Source organism: Harpia harpyja, chromosome 3 (genome assembly GCF_026419915.1).
Source record: "Harpia harpyja isolate bHarHar1 chromosome 3, bHarHar1 primary haplotype, whole genome shotgun sequence".
In the NCBI taxonomy this organism is placed as follows: Eukaryota; Metazoa; Chordata; class Aves; order Accipitriformes; family Accipitridae; genus Harpia; species Harpia harpyja.
Genome location: NC_068942.1, coordinates 75,051,986 through 75,067,216, shown reverse-complemented (window position 1 = coordinate 75,067,216; position 15,231 = coordinate 75,051,986). Strand labels below are relative to the sequence as shown.

General features: G+C 39.4%; 1 protein-coding gene across 7 annotated transcripts in view; it reads left to right on the top strand.

Moving 5' to 3' along the window:
- The window catches only part of SYNE2 (spectrin repeat containing nuclear envelope protein 2), a 197,714-nt gene that overhangs the window by 57,521 nt on the left and 124,962 nt on the right, over positions 1-15,231 (top strand). For all 7 annotated transcript variants that reach the window (XM_052783400.1, XM_052783405.1, XM_052783402.1 and 4 more), the window contains exons 31-42: positions 297-447; positions 2,590-2,748; positions 3,444-3,605; positions 6,036-6,137; positions 7,483-7,683; positions 8,660-8,825; positions 9,583-9,695; positions 10,475-10,677; positions 11,051-11,170; positions 11,272-11,560; positions 12,318-12,487; positions 14,520-14,832. In XM_052783400.1, the coding sequence (XP_052639360.1) occupies positions 297-447; positions 2,590-2,748; positions 3,444-3,605; positions 6,036-6,137; positions 7,483-7,683; positions 8,660-8,825; positions 9,583-9,695; positions 10,475-10,677; positions 11,051-11,170; positions 11,272-11,560; positions 12,318-12,487; positions 14,520-14,832 (2,149 nt within the window). The remainder of the gene's footprint in view (positions 1-296; positions 448-2,589; positions 2,749-3,443; positions 3,606-6,035; positions 6,138-7,482; positions 7,684-8,659; positions 8,826-9,582; positions 9,696-10,474; positions 10,678-11,050; positions 11,171-11,271; positions 11,561-12,317; positions 12,488-14,519; positions 14,833-15,231) is intronic.

The window sequence follows — 15,231 nt, the reverse complement described above, 5'->3', positions numbered from 1 at the left end:
TTTCAGGTGGAGAGTATCATATAAACAGAACTGCTCAGGTCACATCACAGTTAAATGTGTATCAGAGGCACATGATGGTGAAGGGTATTTCTGATTCCAGGAACTGTCCAAATACCACACCAGGTATCACAGAGTATTGCAGGGTTTATGACTGGTACAGTTTATGCCCCCTTTTCTCTCTTCCAAACATAGTAGTCAAACTCCCTGCATGTTTGAATACAGGAGAAGGAAGCAGACAAGAGGTTGAGGCTGCTGTTTTATGCTTAGGCCATAAATAATATATCTCTTTTTAATAGCCAGGAGCAATGTGCAAGGGCTCTGGAGCTCCTGAAGCAATATCAAAGCTGCAAAACTAGTCTGACCAGCATCATCCAGAAACAGGAGATTGTGCTTTCACAGCAAACTTCTTACATGGGGAAGGAGAATTTGAACAGACTGATAACAAAGGTGAGTAACAAGAACTTACTGAAAAGGAAAGAAAAGCCTTTCCTTGGAGCATTCGGGTATAGGGTTGCCCTTGTACACTCAGCCTTTCATTTTGGCCTCCAAAATACATTTAGGGACTATAGCCTGGTTTTGTTTTAAGTTGATGTCTATTTTTGCTTAGTGAATCAAGGTCTTGTTAAAGGGGAGGGATTAAAAAAAACACATAGAAAAACTATGATCTAGTATGAAAATAAGATGAAGTCCTGTCCTACCAAAAACACACGTTGAAATCAGCCATATTGACCCATATCCTTTAGAATATTTCTGTATTTTCTACCAAGTTAAAAACCTTATAGTGGGCAGTTTGTAAATACACAAAAATAGCAAATTCATTTTTTACTAAGATGATACTTTAAAATGTTGTACCACTTAAAGCAAAAAAAATAGGCAATGCAACTCCTTGGGGCTGCTTGTTTCTCTGCTGTTGCTGTAGCTTATAACCAAGAATTTAGATCCATATCCTCTCCTTGCTCATGTCACTGGGTCCCAGGCAGGGCTGTGGGGTTTGTCTGCACCATGCAGTGCTGTGCAGAGATGTTCAGCTAGCCCCAAGCAAGCAGGATCAGGAACAGGATCCATAAGGCTATGTCAGCACGGCACATCTGCTCAGAGACTGGGCCGTGACAGATCTATCCTGCTTCCCAGGCTGGAACTTGTGTTCATTAGCTGTTGAGACTGAATGAGCAGGTATTGCTGGACACCCCCTCATTTAGTTTAAAGTTTACAACTGTTTCAGACAAAAATTTGACAGGCAGCTACATTCTTCTTGGCTAAATGAATACAACCACTGGACGTAGTTGTCCATGGCTAATGGATTAGCGAACAGCAGCATGTCCATTGTGAGCATTTTACTGTACAGGTTTTGCATGTCCTGGCTGGGTTATATAACTGGTTGTTCAGATCCCATTTTTAGGCTTTCTGATGAGGCATCACTCATATGGTTCAGGAACATTTGCTCTCAGGCAGTGCCTGGGATGGTTAAATTTAAGAAGGAATGTAAGCAGTTTCTTCCCTCAGGCAATGGGATGGTGTCCATGTGTGCCACCCCCACTTCAGCTGAGGCAGGGTCTTTTCTTGGTTTCACCAGTGAGATCTCTGGCACCTCGTATCACTCGGGCTCCTGCTGCAGGGGACATCGCCTGCATACCCTGGTCCCTGCTTGTATGGAGACCCCTCGCTCTGTTAACAACCCTTCCTCCTCACCTTGAGTTTTGCAACTCTCACTCTCAGAATTGTGGTCCACAACAGCTGCAGCACAGTATAAGGCATGTCATTGAATGCTGATGATTTGATATTTATAATTATATAAAATAATAACAGAGAAGAGTCTCTGCCTTGTTCTGGTTTGTGAGTGCTGCTCTGCTGTCACTCCCCTTGTCTCAGTGGCTAGCAATATCTATGTGAGAAGATGCGATGTTTGTCTCTGGGAAGGAGAGCTTTTAATATCAAATTGCCTAACACTAGAGGTCAGTGTTTCTTTTCCAGCGAGCTTCCATGTTGTTTGTAAACACTGACATTACAATTAAGCACAAAGAAGCAGTCTAGTGTTTAAATAGAAGGTAGGAAAAAGGGACATTTCAGTTTCTGGCAATGGCATATTTGACAATGGCTATGTTTAAGTAGGTTTTAAGCTCTTTTTTAGAAGTAGTTCAAAACCTGGGGATCAGAATGCCAGGTTTATATTTTTGTTTAGAGTTGTAACAGTATCTCAGATGGTTATTACATTGTGCATTGTTTATTTCTGTGACTGAGGTTCTGTGTATGGATGTACGGTCCCCTTGGATCTTGCAATTATGACTTTTGAAGCAAACTGTGGTTTTGGCTCTCCTAGAAATATATTATCCATAGTTCCTGCTCAGCTGTTTTGCAGCCAATAACAGAATGATATGGATTTCTAAGAGGGAAATGTTCCTATCAGCATGACAGGGATGTAACAACACAGGATACATTCCTAGTCTCATCATGTTATATAAAATAGATTATTTTGTGTAATGCTGTTTTTTCTCTGAACTAAAAAGAACAGCACATCAGTTAAAAATGTTTTGCTGAATAAACAGTCATAAGTAAACATGCTTGTAAATATCCATTTGGTCTTTTTCACAGATTGAAGAGGCAAAAGAGGAATTTAATGATCACTCTGAAGATGTAGACAAAATAAATCAGATCTGCAAAAACCTTCAATTCCAGCTCAATAAAATGAGAAGCTTTGAAGAGCCCCCATTCGAGAATGAGGCTAACGTTATTGTGGACAGATGGCTGGATGTATGTAAAAAGTAAATTATCAGGGTGGTCTTATCTGTTATGCATTATAGTAATTGATTCTGACGCGTGTGTAATATTTGGAATAAATTAAGTACAATATGGCAAAGATTCTTAAGAGATAAATCCAAGCGTTTACCAGAGCAATGGTTGCAGAGTGTCTATTGGCGTAATGTTTCTGATCTCTCAGGTAGTTTATATCATAGGTACTCCTTGATAGTAAATAATTCTAGGAAGTGCAGAAAGGCAATATTTGTGCTTTCTGCATGAATCTGTAAGCTTCCATAACAACTTCTGTGGATTTAGACTTGGAGACAATCTGGAGAATTACAATGCTGGTGCTTTTGGTGAGAAGTGTTTCCCACTGTCGATCTAAGCAGTGCATCAATACTGAGATTAGATGGTATTTACTGACAGTAGATAAACATTAATGAGCAAGGCTCCTTCCTAAACCTGCCTTAAAACTGGCAAGCTGCTGTTGTGATTGGTATGTTTGGCGACATGTGTGGCAGGGATTTAAATATCTTCTCCATGACCAGTTCACTGTGAAGACTCATGAGATTTTTTTTGCCTTGCCGCACTTGTTTTTGTGGGTGTTTTCATCTCGCTCAGATTTTATTATGCTGCGTTTGCTTTTAGAATATAACTCAAGATTTTTGAAATCTGCGTGTGTTTTCTGTATATAAATCTCATGGCAGATCAATGAAAAGACTGAAAACTACTGTGATAATTTGGGAAGAGCTCAGGCTTTGTGGGACAAACTTCTTAGTTTATCTGGCACAATTGACGCTTGGGCAAATGCAGAACTTAAGAATGCAGAAGACCATCGTCTGACCGAAGAGGACCTTATGCAGTTGAAGGTAATTTGAATGGAAATTTTTTACACTTAACTTGCACTGTAGTCATATGAAATTCGGACTATAAACATGCACATCGCATAGAAATACCAGCACTGCAAAAACAGAGGAAGTTGTAACATTTGCAATTGTATCTTCATGGATAGTTTCACTGAAGATATTGCAGAATGTATTGGAGATACAGGTCTTGGAAACTAATAAATAGATAGCGTATATGTATACTAAATTGTTTTAAATTAATGCAACACTGCAAATGCTGGTTTAGACTACAGAAGCCCCCTCATTCCTTTGTGCTGTACAAACATATAGCAAAGAGAAGGCCTGGAAAGCTTGTAGTCTAGAGTACAGTGGTGCACATATTTCCTTGTGCCTAGAGAAGAAAGGGAAGAGGGTGCGTATAGGCTAATGATTAGTTTTCTAGTTAGAAATTGCCTATCAGTGAAGATACTGGAGCCTCAGAAATGGCAGGGCAATGCACAGTTCAAGAAGAGGTTGCAGAGGTGGCTTATTTGCTCCTGTGATCCTTGTCCCAGTGTGCTCCCCAGTGTAACTTAACGCAGCCTTAAGAGTGGCTGGATGCTAAGGGTCTCCAGGGGCTGCATGTGGGCAGACATCAGCAGAGCCTGGGCTGCCCATGCCCATTTTGCACAGATTATAGTGATTATAACTCTTGGTGTCGGGGTGCAGCTGGGTGTAAAAACATGCACTAGCTCTATGCCATTGAAGAGCCTCACATGGGGGTAAATATTTTAATTTCTGACTTTAGGGCCATCATCGATCAGCTGCACTGCTTCATTGTGGTTATAGCCAGTATCTACTAAACAAAAATAATTTCCTGCTTGAATGGGGTTGAGACATAAATATATCCCATATCTGCTTGTTTGAAAATATGCAGGCAGTTTTTTCTCAGTGTTTACATGCTACAAATGCCCTGGTTTTTATTATGCTTATTTGCAGCATTACTGCTACTGTTAGCACTGCTAATTTGTTTCAATTTGCAGAGCAGTAAAAAGCCAAGGTGTTCTTTGTATATAGATCTTACCAGTGAAACAGTAGTATACATGTTGTGCAGAGGTGGATATTTTGTCACATTATTATTGCCTTTACCATTGTATTGTTAGAATTTACCTGGGGTAGTTCAGGTCCCTGAGGGCTCCAGCAAAAATGCACCAGCTGGCAATTGCATCTTAAGAGCCATTTTGTTACCTAGAAACTGCTCAAGCCCGGCATGATGTGACCATGCCCCTATGTGCCTCTACTGGTGCTTAGGAAGAGCTGTACTGGAGGTGGCTGCGCTAAGGTTACTCTGCTGCTCCTGTGTGAGAGGGTAATTCTCAAAAGAGAGGGGAGGAGAGGGCAGGGGAGACAGAAACCATGTTTCCCATGAGCTACTCTAAAAGCTGAATAGAAAGGGAGAAAACTGAACTCAGTGCATTGGTATTTTTGTAAAATGATTTAAAGTGCAGAGGGCATCAGGATCATTTATCAATTTATTATTATTTCTTTTGTTGTTGATCCTGAAATATCTCTGCATTAATGTTAATTACAAAAAACCCCCCAACTGTTGCAATGTGTATCACGTTACATAGGGTTGAACACCAGGGTCCTTTGTGACTGCCCAGCAGAGCACTGGTGCACGTGCTTTCAAGAGGCCTGTCACAAAAGAACAGAGTAATGAATTATTTGACTGTATATTTAAAGATAATTTCAGTATAAATAATGTGAGAGAAGTTCTGCTTTCCTCCATATCCAGTATGCACATGGGAACTCTTTTAAGGGCTGTAGCACGTGAATGGATTTTGATGATTGCTTGTACAGAGACTGCAAAGGAATACTTTGTCCTGAAGGAGTTTGGGATATTGATTTGGGAATATGAGACAATGTGACTATTTTAGATATATCCTGTTTCATAAGTTGAAGCTGGTATTTTACTTTAACATTACTGGCTTGTTCCAAAATCCATTCAAATGAGTAGAAGTCTTTTTATGTACAAAGGTTTTACATTTAAAAAGTGCTTACAGCATGTGTTGTATTTTATCACATCCCTACCAAAGTATATTATCAGGATGCCAATTCTTGACTTTAAGTCTATAACATCTGAGAATATCCCTTTTTAATAGAAGCAGCAAGAAAATTAAGACTATTTTCCTGCAAATTTACTTGGGTTAATATAGAAGTAAAATAATTAAGATTGTTAAATTTATGCTAGATTTGCATTAACAACTGCTTCGCCTGAGAAACATAGAGTATTTCAGACTCTAATACAAAAAATGTCTATATTGCTAAAGTGAAAATCAGGAAATGGACTAGTTGTGGGAGCTCTATATGCCAAAATGCAGAATCAGAATATTAGTAATATAATTTTCTAACAGGAACATGGAAGTTTAATTCAGGGGGAAACACAGTTACCGATGTGTTTTTTTCCACCTTTAGGCATGCTTACGAGTCCAGGAGCAGAAACTCCAGAAATTTGACAACACGGTGGCTGAGATAGAAGAACTTCTGAATAGTAATGAACCTCCACTGGAGTTACAGGTATGAAGAAGCTTTTACAACTAATACGCCAGTACTCATTACTACAGCCCTGCTTCTAGTAACGTCTTTGGCACAGTCATTTCTTGGTTTGACTTAAATCTACCCAAAGAGAATTGGAGGCATTTTGTTGGCTATTAGTAGTGACATTTCATTTGTTGTCTTTCTCAAGGTGTTAGAACCAAACCTGTCATTTTAAACACAAAGGCATCTCTCAGTCCTGTACCTTTTAGGGACTTAGATCTGACCCAACTGTTTTGCAGGCCTGCTGAAAGAGGCCAATATCAGTGATATCTGGCTTTTAGCTATTGGCCAAGAACAAGGCATAATGGACCTCGTCATCCCTTTGGGGATCCCAGCAACTCAGCATACTGACTGTGTATTTTAAACTGTACCTTTACCTGGATATGGCTTAATGTAGCTTGGTAGTATGTAGCTATTTGCATAGAGTGGTGTTTACTGTGACGTTTTCCTTTGGGATATCACAAGGAAATCTTCATCTTTTTGTGTTAACTTCACACAGCAAAGAATAAATCCTTCTATACTGTTTGAGACCACGTTAGCCTACCTTGATCCTATACCAATTCCCTAAGCAAACACTCCCAGTGTCTATCAGATGCACCTTGGTCTTGACCCAGTTTGGCTATTTGTGTGTTTATCCTCAGCAGGCAGTGAACTCAGAGGAGTTTCACTTGGTAAAGTGATCTAAGGAGCTTAGGAAAGGACTCGGCAACCTTGTGCTGTGCACACTATGCTACTCTGGAGCACCAGATGCCCTGAGCTCCCTGGAGTGGTGTTTCAGCATGTGGCCGTGATGCCATTGAGTTGCTGTCTCATGCAAATCTGCAGAAGTGTTAAGGATAAGGTTAAGGACCTGCTGCTCCTTAATGACTAGGCTTGAGCTAGAGCTCCCCACCTCTCTGCTGTCCTTGCCTGTTTTTTGGATCAGTGTGGGGAATTTGCCCTGGTGGGATCACTGCAGGGAGGTGTGTTACAGAGAGAGCTGGCACCCTCTTTTTCATGGTAGCTGAAGCACGTGTAAAGCCTTTATCTAGCTGAGAGTAGACACTGGGAGTAGACTGACAAATAAATTTGTTAGTGAAGCAACACTAGTAAATGCATCGCTAATAAAGATGAACTGAGATCATTCTTCCTCAGAAAAGCAGGGCTTAAATAATATTATTTTTCAATTTGTGGAGTGGGAGGGAAAGAAACTGGAACAAACTGTGATTGAAATGTCTGGATTTCAGATCATTTCATTGCTTTTTGTGTCTGTCATGGAGTTCTGTAATATTCTAGGAAATCAATCCAATATAATTTCTTATGTATGTTTATTTCCAATTTTAAGGTCATCAGGTCATCTGTTGTGCAAAAAATGGAGCTAATAAAAGAGCTCTTGTCAACAAAGCGGGGGACCAGTGAACTCAGCTTGAATACAGCAGAACTAAAAGGAGACCTTGATCTGGCCAAGACACAGATTGGAATGACCGAATCACTTTTAAAAGCTTTATCTCCTTCTGACACCTTAGAGATCTTTACTAAATTAGAGGTAGCATGCCACAAATTACGCATCTTTTATAATTTCATTCATTATATCTCTCCTGGGCAAGTCTTCATAAGTGTTTCTCCTGTATATGTTGTAAACTGCTAGAATAATTCAAGTGAAAAGCGTGGCTTGAATATTTCCTTAAGCTGCCAGAAACATGAAAGAAAAGCCTGTTTTCACTGGATGTTATCAGCAGCTACTGGTAATGATTAGATAGGCACGACATCAGTATCCCACTCAAGATACGTTGAAGCAGTAGTGGGGGTACCGGGTTGTATCTTTTCCAAGACTGAGTAATATACACAGGTTGTCTTTGTGCCACCTGAGGTTGCCTGTAAGGGGAGCTCCAAGGAGGCAATTTCAGCCAACTTTCCATCCTCTCTGCACCACGGAGAGAGGTGAAGAAAGAGCTGCTTCCTGCTTGGAGGTTCAAGGCTGGCAAGATTTAAACCTCCTGTTGAGCAGTGAGTGGATTATGCACGTTCTGGGTGTCAGTGTTTGGGACAGTGAAACCACAGGCATTGGAAGAAAGATACAGCTTTTAATGAATTCTCCCAGCTCCCTCTAAGTTATCTTTCAACCCACAGGGACTTGACATACGAAGTAAGGCATTTAGGGGTGGAATAGTGCCTATGGCAGCTAAGGCATTGTAGCTTCTAGGTATTATACGCTCTGGAACATACTATATTACTGTGTGCATCACATATCTATTCTGTGTGATGCCAAAATGTGCATGAGTGAATGTACGTGTGATTATGTATGCATACAGATGTATACACACTGCTCAAGGAGAGTTTAGTGCTTATATCTACCTACTGATTGCCTTGTTAATGTCAATATACTTTAAGAAATTATTTTGACACATAGGCGGGACTAAACCCTTTTGCAAAACTCTAATATGTACTAAAGCAGCTCTGTGAACTTCTGCTTGCACTTCAAAATTTTCTTTTTAACAGTTGTCCTTTTTTTTTAACTTTAGGAGATACACCAGAAAATTCTGCAACAAGAACACCATGTGACACTACTCCAAGAAGAGACAGATTGTCCTGATGTGGATGAATTAAATAAGCAGCTTAAATGTGTCACTGATTTATTTAATAAGAAGAAACATGTCTTTCAAGACCACTTTATCGGTGTTTTGAACCGTAAGCAAACACGTTTCACATTTATGTAGCTTTATAGGCTTGTATTGGCCATCATAATCACTTAAAGGTTATGCAATTAATTTATTTTTGGTTTGGTGTCTGAAACTGCTTCGATATCTCAAACTGCTTCAGAGTTCTGAACAAGGTAAAGATTTGGATAAAAATGGCTTTTGATTCCAGCAAACCACTCAATCTGAATCAAAGTATTTTGTTTCTTACTTTTACATTTAAAAAAACAGATAAAAGAAGTATAAAGCATAATTCAGGAACAAATGTTAGAACATTTTATTTAAAAATACAGAAATCAAACTTTGTATTTTTTCCAGTCATTCTTTATTTAATCTTAGTTATGAGAAGGAATAGTGTTATTAGTTACTTTTTGTTTTATGCAGACATGGGACTGTGCAGGTGTAGAATTAGGCCCAAACCTAGTCTCATCTTCAAATAGTTTTTGAGTAGTATTTATTTGTGTGGAAATGACAAAAGTTGCCAGTAGGCTAATTCAGGTTTACTGAAACTGCTATGTATAGCAGAGACTCTCCCTCCCAAGTGAACAGGTATGTTCATTGTCAATTAATGTTGGGTAAAAAAAAGTATGAACTGCAGCATTTTCTGTCACACGGTCTGTAGTGAAAAGCAACCTTTGACAGAAGCACTGATAAATGTAATTACAAATTGTCTGAAATCTTCACGTTAAGTAGGATTTTCTTTTACAGAGTAAAATTAATAAAGAAAATTGGAATGTATCTTTCTTCAGGTCAGTGCAAGAATTTTAATGACTGGTTCAGCAGCACTCAGCTGTCTTTGAAGGACTGCTTTGACCCCTCAGAAACAAAACCAATACTGGCAGAAAGACTGCAGAGGCTAAAGGTAGAGTATTAAAATGTTCTAATTGCTAAAGCTCATTGTTCTTGAAGTTTTACTTCCTTACACAGGAGACTATTCTTGGGAGTGAATTCACCTACAGTGGTTTTGTAACTTGGGGCTGAAAGAACAATTCATGTAACTTAAAGCGTTAGGGCAATAAGTGGAATGAAAATAATACTTTGTTAAAATGGAGTATCAGAGTTCAAGTTCAGACATAGTTGGGCAAATGAGAGACATTACAGTAGTTAGTGAAAGTCAATGGACCTTGACCAAGTACTTCAGTGTGCAAAGATGCAGAAAATCAAATATGTAGAGAGTAAAATGAAATTTGGACCTCCATTGGACTAAAATATTAAAAATTTGCATTCACTTTGTTGCAGCCAGATTTTTCACTCTAAGTCAGACAGAATCAACAGAAAAGAGATGGAAGAGCTGCAACAGCTGCAAGAAGCAATCACAGTTAAGAGGCAGAAGAAGACATAGTGATGTCAGTGCTAGGTTTGAATGCTGCTTGCCTATTTCTTCTGTGTGTATTTGTGCCGTAGAGAAGAAAGTCCAAGTCATCTACTTCACTTTCTCCTTATTTTACAAACAGCAACTTTTCCATTTACAAGTGGAATGGTCAGAAAACTGTGAATTAACATATGTTTCTTTTCAGGAACTGGAATTGCTGTAGAAAGTATTGGTGGAGACAACAAGAGTTGCAAAACTCTTGTAACATAAATATCTACTATACAACAGCAAATTTGACAAATGCATCTTGTGTTTGTGCTCTTATTCAGTATTTCCTAACATCTGAAGGCAAAGACAGAGATATCCAAGAGGTTAAAACTTTATTGAACAAAGTGAAGCATTACTTGCCCAAAGCAAGCATTAACCACCTTAACAGCCGTGTGAGAGATCAAGAAGCAGAACTACAAAGATTGATCTCCAAATGTCAGAAACGGGAAAAGGAACTTGGTGCTTCTCTTCAGCAGCTCAGTAGGTACGGAACTTATGTAGTTTATGACATTTAAATCGCAAGTGGTATAAAATGATTCATTATTAAACAGTCATAGTGAATGGCAAACAACCTTGCTTTTTATTAAAGATGGTATTTTAATAAAGGGTAGTGAGTGTTTTTTTATTTGTTTTCATGTGTTTTTCTGCTTTGTAGCAGACTCAAGTGTTATATGGGAGTATGTGCTTATGGATAGTTTCAGTGACATGAACCGAGATACTTAAAATTGCTTGTGCTTAAAACTTTGCTTGATCAGGCACATGATATTTGTTACTTTTTCAGCTAAACACTGCTGTCAGCAGGTTTTAGTCATGTAATGCCTCTCATTTTGACTTATGTCTGTATTTATACTCTTTAGTCTTGAAGAAAGCAGCACAATCTTGGAAGAATGGCTCACTGCTCAGGAAGAAAAACTAAAAGAGATTAAAAAAGATGAGACAAAACTTGAGAACTTCTATAAAACTCTGTTAATGCAGAGGTATTGTTTTCTTCAGTCTCTTTTTAAGAACTGTCTTCTAAAGAAGATTTCTCCATGTTGTTACAACAAATAGCTGTTTACTAATTTTGTGTATTTTCCAGAAAACCATTTGACTCCATGGCTCAGCTAGCAAATTCCTTGAGGGATGCTGGGCTGACAGAATATGAAACCATTTCAGAAGCCAGTGATCTTATTAGTAGATACCAGACACTGATAACACATGTAAGTGAAATGGCAGGAAATACTGAGAGACTTCCAGTGGAAGGACAAAATTTTGAAGAACTTGTCCAGGATGTTTCTTGCTGCATCAAAAAGCTTGAGGAGGCTGTTAATAACCTGAGTTCACAGGAAAGTGAATTGCCATCAGAGGAAAGGATTAATCAGATAAAGGTATCGTGTTAAATGTACCCCTTTTCCACTTCACAGCTCATGCTAATATCAGGGGAATGCTTGATGAGTCAGTACCTCTTAAAAGATACTGTCACTGCTGATTGCCTGTGGTTTTGTGGCTTATTTGGGGAGGGGGTGTGTGTTTGGGTTTTTTGGTTTTGTTTTTGCATAGTTTATTATGCACGTAAGATGAGATTCTCTGCTGCATCTCTGGGTGGAGCAGCACTGAACTCATAAGGTGCTGGTGACCATGTGCCTTCCCATCATAGCCTACTCCAGAGATGGAGAGGGAGGTCAGTAATGTAGCTGGGGCATCTGGAGAGCCTCTGGAAAGTGTGTGGCTTCTCAGGTGTCCTGCAGTGCCATTGCACTGGGCTGCTTCACTGCCTGGGTGGCTCTCTCAAGCTCCAGTGTCCTCTTCGGCGTCTCCTCTCTCTGACTACTTAAGATGAAGATGCCAGGATTTACATGTTTCATTCTGTGGAAGGGGTAGTATTGTGACAAATATCTCTCCCTAAGATTTAGAGCATTTTTTTAATTTGTTGGCGCAATATTGATTTTGTTATGTAGAGAATAATTAATAAATCAGCTTCGTGATTCCAGACTTTCTAAAACTAGATGATATATCCATTTATGTATCAGTTATTTGATATATTGGAAGGAGAATTCTTTTGTCTTGAACAGCAGTGTACAAAGTGTGAAAAAACTCATTGGTATTTGTATATGTACTGCTTCTTCTTCTTCTTGTTTAATACAGGAAATCACAGCTCTCAAAGATGCAGGAGAGGCCAAAATACAAAACATGGTAGCTCTAGGAGAAACTTTAATGAGAAATGAAAAAAATAAGAAGGCAGTGGTTCAGCAGACTATTTCGGAGCTCCAGAACAAGTGGGAAAGCACCTGTCAGCTAGCCACTGAATGTAGAAGGTAATGTGGAATTTGCCAAGAGGCAGTACAGATCACTTACTACTATATTGACTTTCTTCTCTTCTTCCTGCACCAGTTCCATTGAATTTGTGTTCTTTTGGGGCAGAACAAGATACCTACAAAAGTACCTGTATTTCTGCAGTGTTGTGGAGGTGCAGGTCACAGTTTGGATTGAACGGTCAAGTGGGGAGTGTAGACAGGATGTGTAAGGGTGGTGGCAGGAGAGCTGATGGGGTCTGCCCAGCTTGCCTCAGATTCCCTTTTGATACTGAAGTAGCTCAGCCACTCTTGTAAAAAACCAAACCAAACCAAAACAAAAAAAACCTGTGCACCCGATCCTCCTTGTTTCATTAGGCAGTGAAGGTGCACTGATTTAACCACTATGGTCCTTCCTTGCAACGTGATCTGGGCTCTGTGCCCCAGGCATGGTCCCCCAGCAGAGGTGCGATCTACCTTTGCGCAGATTTGTACTGCTTCAGAAGAGAGTTTGGGGTAAATCCAGGAGGCTGGGATTTTTAAAGTAGAGTTTTTAAAGCCTGGTTTATTCTGGCTCTATGAGAGGCTTTCTTGGCTGTGGCAGCTGGTATTGTTAAGTCAGCAAAGGCACTTCAGTGTCGCTGGCACTGTGGCAACTGTGTCTGAAAGCCAAATTGATCCTTTAAAACATGTCAGATGATTCCAAGTGTGTTGTGTAAACATAAACTGAAGTTCTGATTTTGCACATGCAGACACTTTATTTGTCTGCTGTAACATCCTTGAACCGACTTTCGGTAAAATCACTGGGAACTTTGCTGTTGAGATCAGTGGAAGCTAGAGTAGGCCTACTGTATACTTTTTAAAAAATATCCATGGAATGAATTATTAAAAACAAGTATTTTTGACAATATTCAGTTGCCTTCTCTTATTACTGAGCACTCAGTACAAGCAATACAAGTGGCATTCAGAAAGATAAAGCATTGGCTATATTGGATCCAACACAGCAGAATGCAGAGCACCCTCTTCACAGTATGTTGAAGACAGGAGATGAGGTGCTCAGCACATCTGAAGAGATGCTCAGGACCTTGAAGGATTAGGCCTGTGAATAACAGCTGCGACATGGTAATGGCAGCAATGTGAAGCTGGAATAGGGAACTTAAAGCAAGAGTACTTAACGTATGTAAAGCTGTGCTTTATTTGTCATTTGCCAAAAAATATGAATCTTGAGGGGCAAAACCCAAAACACTTAAGCTTTGCTTTTGTCCTCATTTATCCTGCTGTACTTTATAGAATTATAACCAGACTTTATTTATTTGGATTTGTTTGTGGGGGTTCATATTTTCAAATGTTGGCATTTAAGTTCCATCTGGAAAATATCTGAGCTTCATCACTAAATGTGAACATACAACTGTTACTTTTGTCTCACTGATCATAGTTGCGTATTTCCTGTGGACAAATGCGACGCGTTCACCTACAGCAGATCAGCATGCATGCTTATAAAGCACACAAATCGAAATCCAATGTCAAGGTCAGGAAAGTAGGCACTGGATTGTGCTAACATGACCCATATTGCATATGCTGGTTTTGTTGTCTGTATCTCTAAAACACTCCCCCACCCCCATCTCAACCAATGCAATGTGTATCTTCTACAGAACATTCCCTTTCAGGAGACTGTGTTTAAGAAGTTGTCAAGGAAAATAGATTCATAGCCATATTGTAGTTTTTGAACAGAACTTCTGCTGTAATGGAAAGCAGAAGAAAGCATGAGCATCACATCTCAGATACTAGAAACTATGAACTTATAGTTTAAGGTTTAAGAGGGTTAAAGGGTCACTTGTCCTGCATTTAAGTCCAGTTCAGCAGTAATAACTTCAGTATTTTTCATTTTCATCACCTTGAAAATTCCAGTCTAAAGCTGATCAGTAATTTAAAACCTGAGGAAAAGTATTCAGTATGCTCAAGTTCATTCTAATGGTTGGCTTGTTCACAATTTGACATTTTCTAAGTAATGAATACATTTTTTTTTAATACTATTAAACGCAGTATTTTTTCTTAGCCCTAAAGAACAACTTCAATTGAACAGGGAGCAATATGAGCAAAGCAAAGAAGATCTGAGACTGGCTCTAACTGAACTGGAGAAACAACAACAGGAGATAGGTTTTGCCCTTCAGCCTGGTTTGCAGGAGAAGCAAGCTCAGCTGACAAACTACGCTGACCTCCTGCAGAAAGCAGAAGACTTAACTTCCCGATTTAATAAATTGAAAAGCCAGGAAGATCACCTACAGGGTCACAGTGGGGATCCCTGCTTCACAGAGGTGCAATGGTTGGAATTAAAGCACCAACATGAAAATCTGCTCAGCCAGCTACAGGTTGGAAACTCACTCTCTTAATTTACGAGATTATTGGTATGCATGTTGATTGTAATTCTCACTGTTTGCCTGTAGTGTCACTCAGCTGGAAAGTGTATGGGTAAAAACTGGGAGTGGTGGAAGTTCCTCTGTAGGACAGGGAATTCCTCTATCTCTCTCTCTTACTGTGGGAAAAAGAGCACCGGAAGATCATATTTTTCACTGCCTTGTGCTTTGCAGAGGGATAAATGTTTAAACAAATGAGACCAAGGTGAGCATGAAGAACATTTTATACCTGTATAAACAGATTCGGATAAGTATAATATGAAGTATTTGTTCCTATAATCTCCAAGCCACAGTAGGGTTTTTTCCTTTTGGAAGGATGAATGGCTTTTCCTGCATCTTGTTTGTTATTGGTTC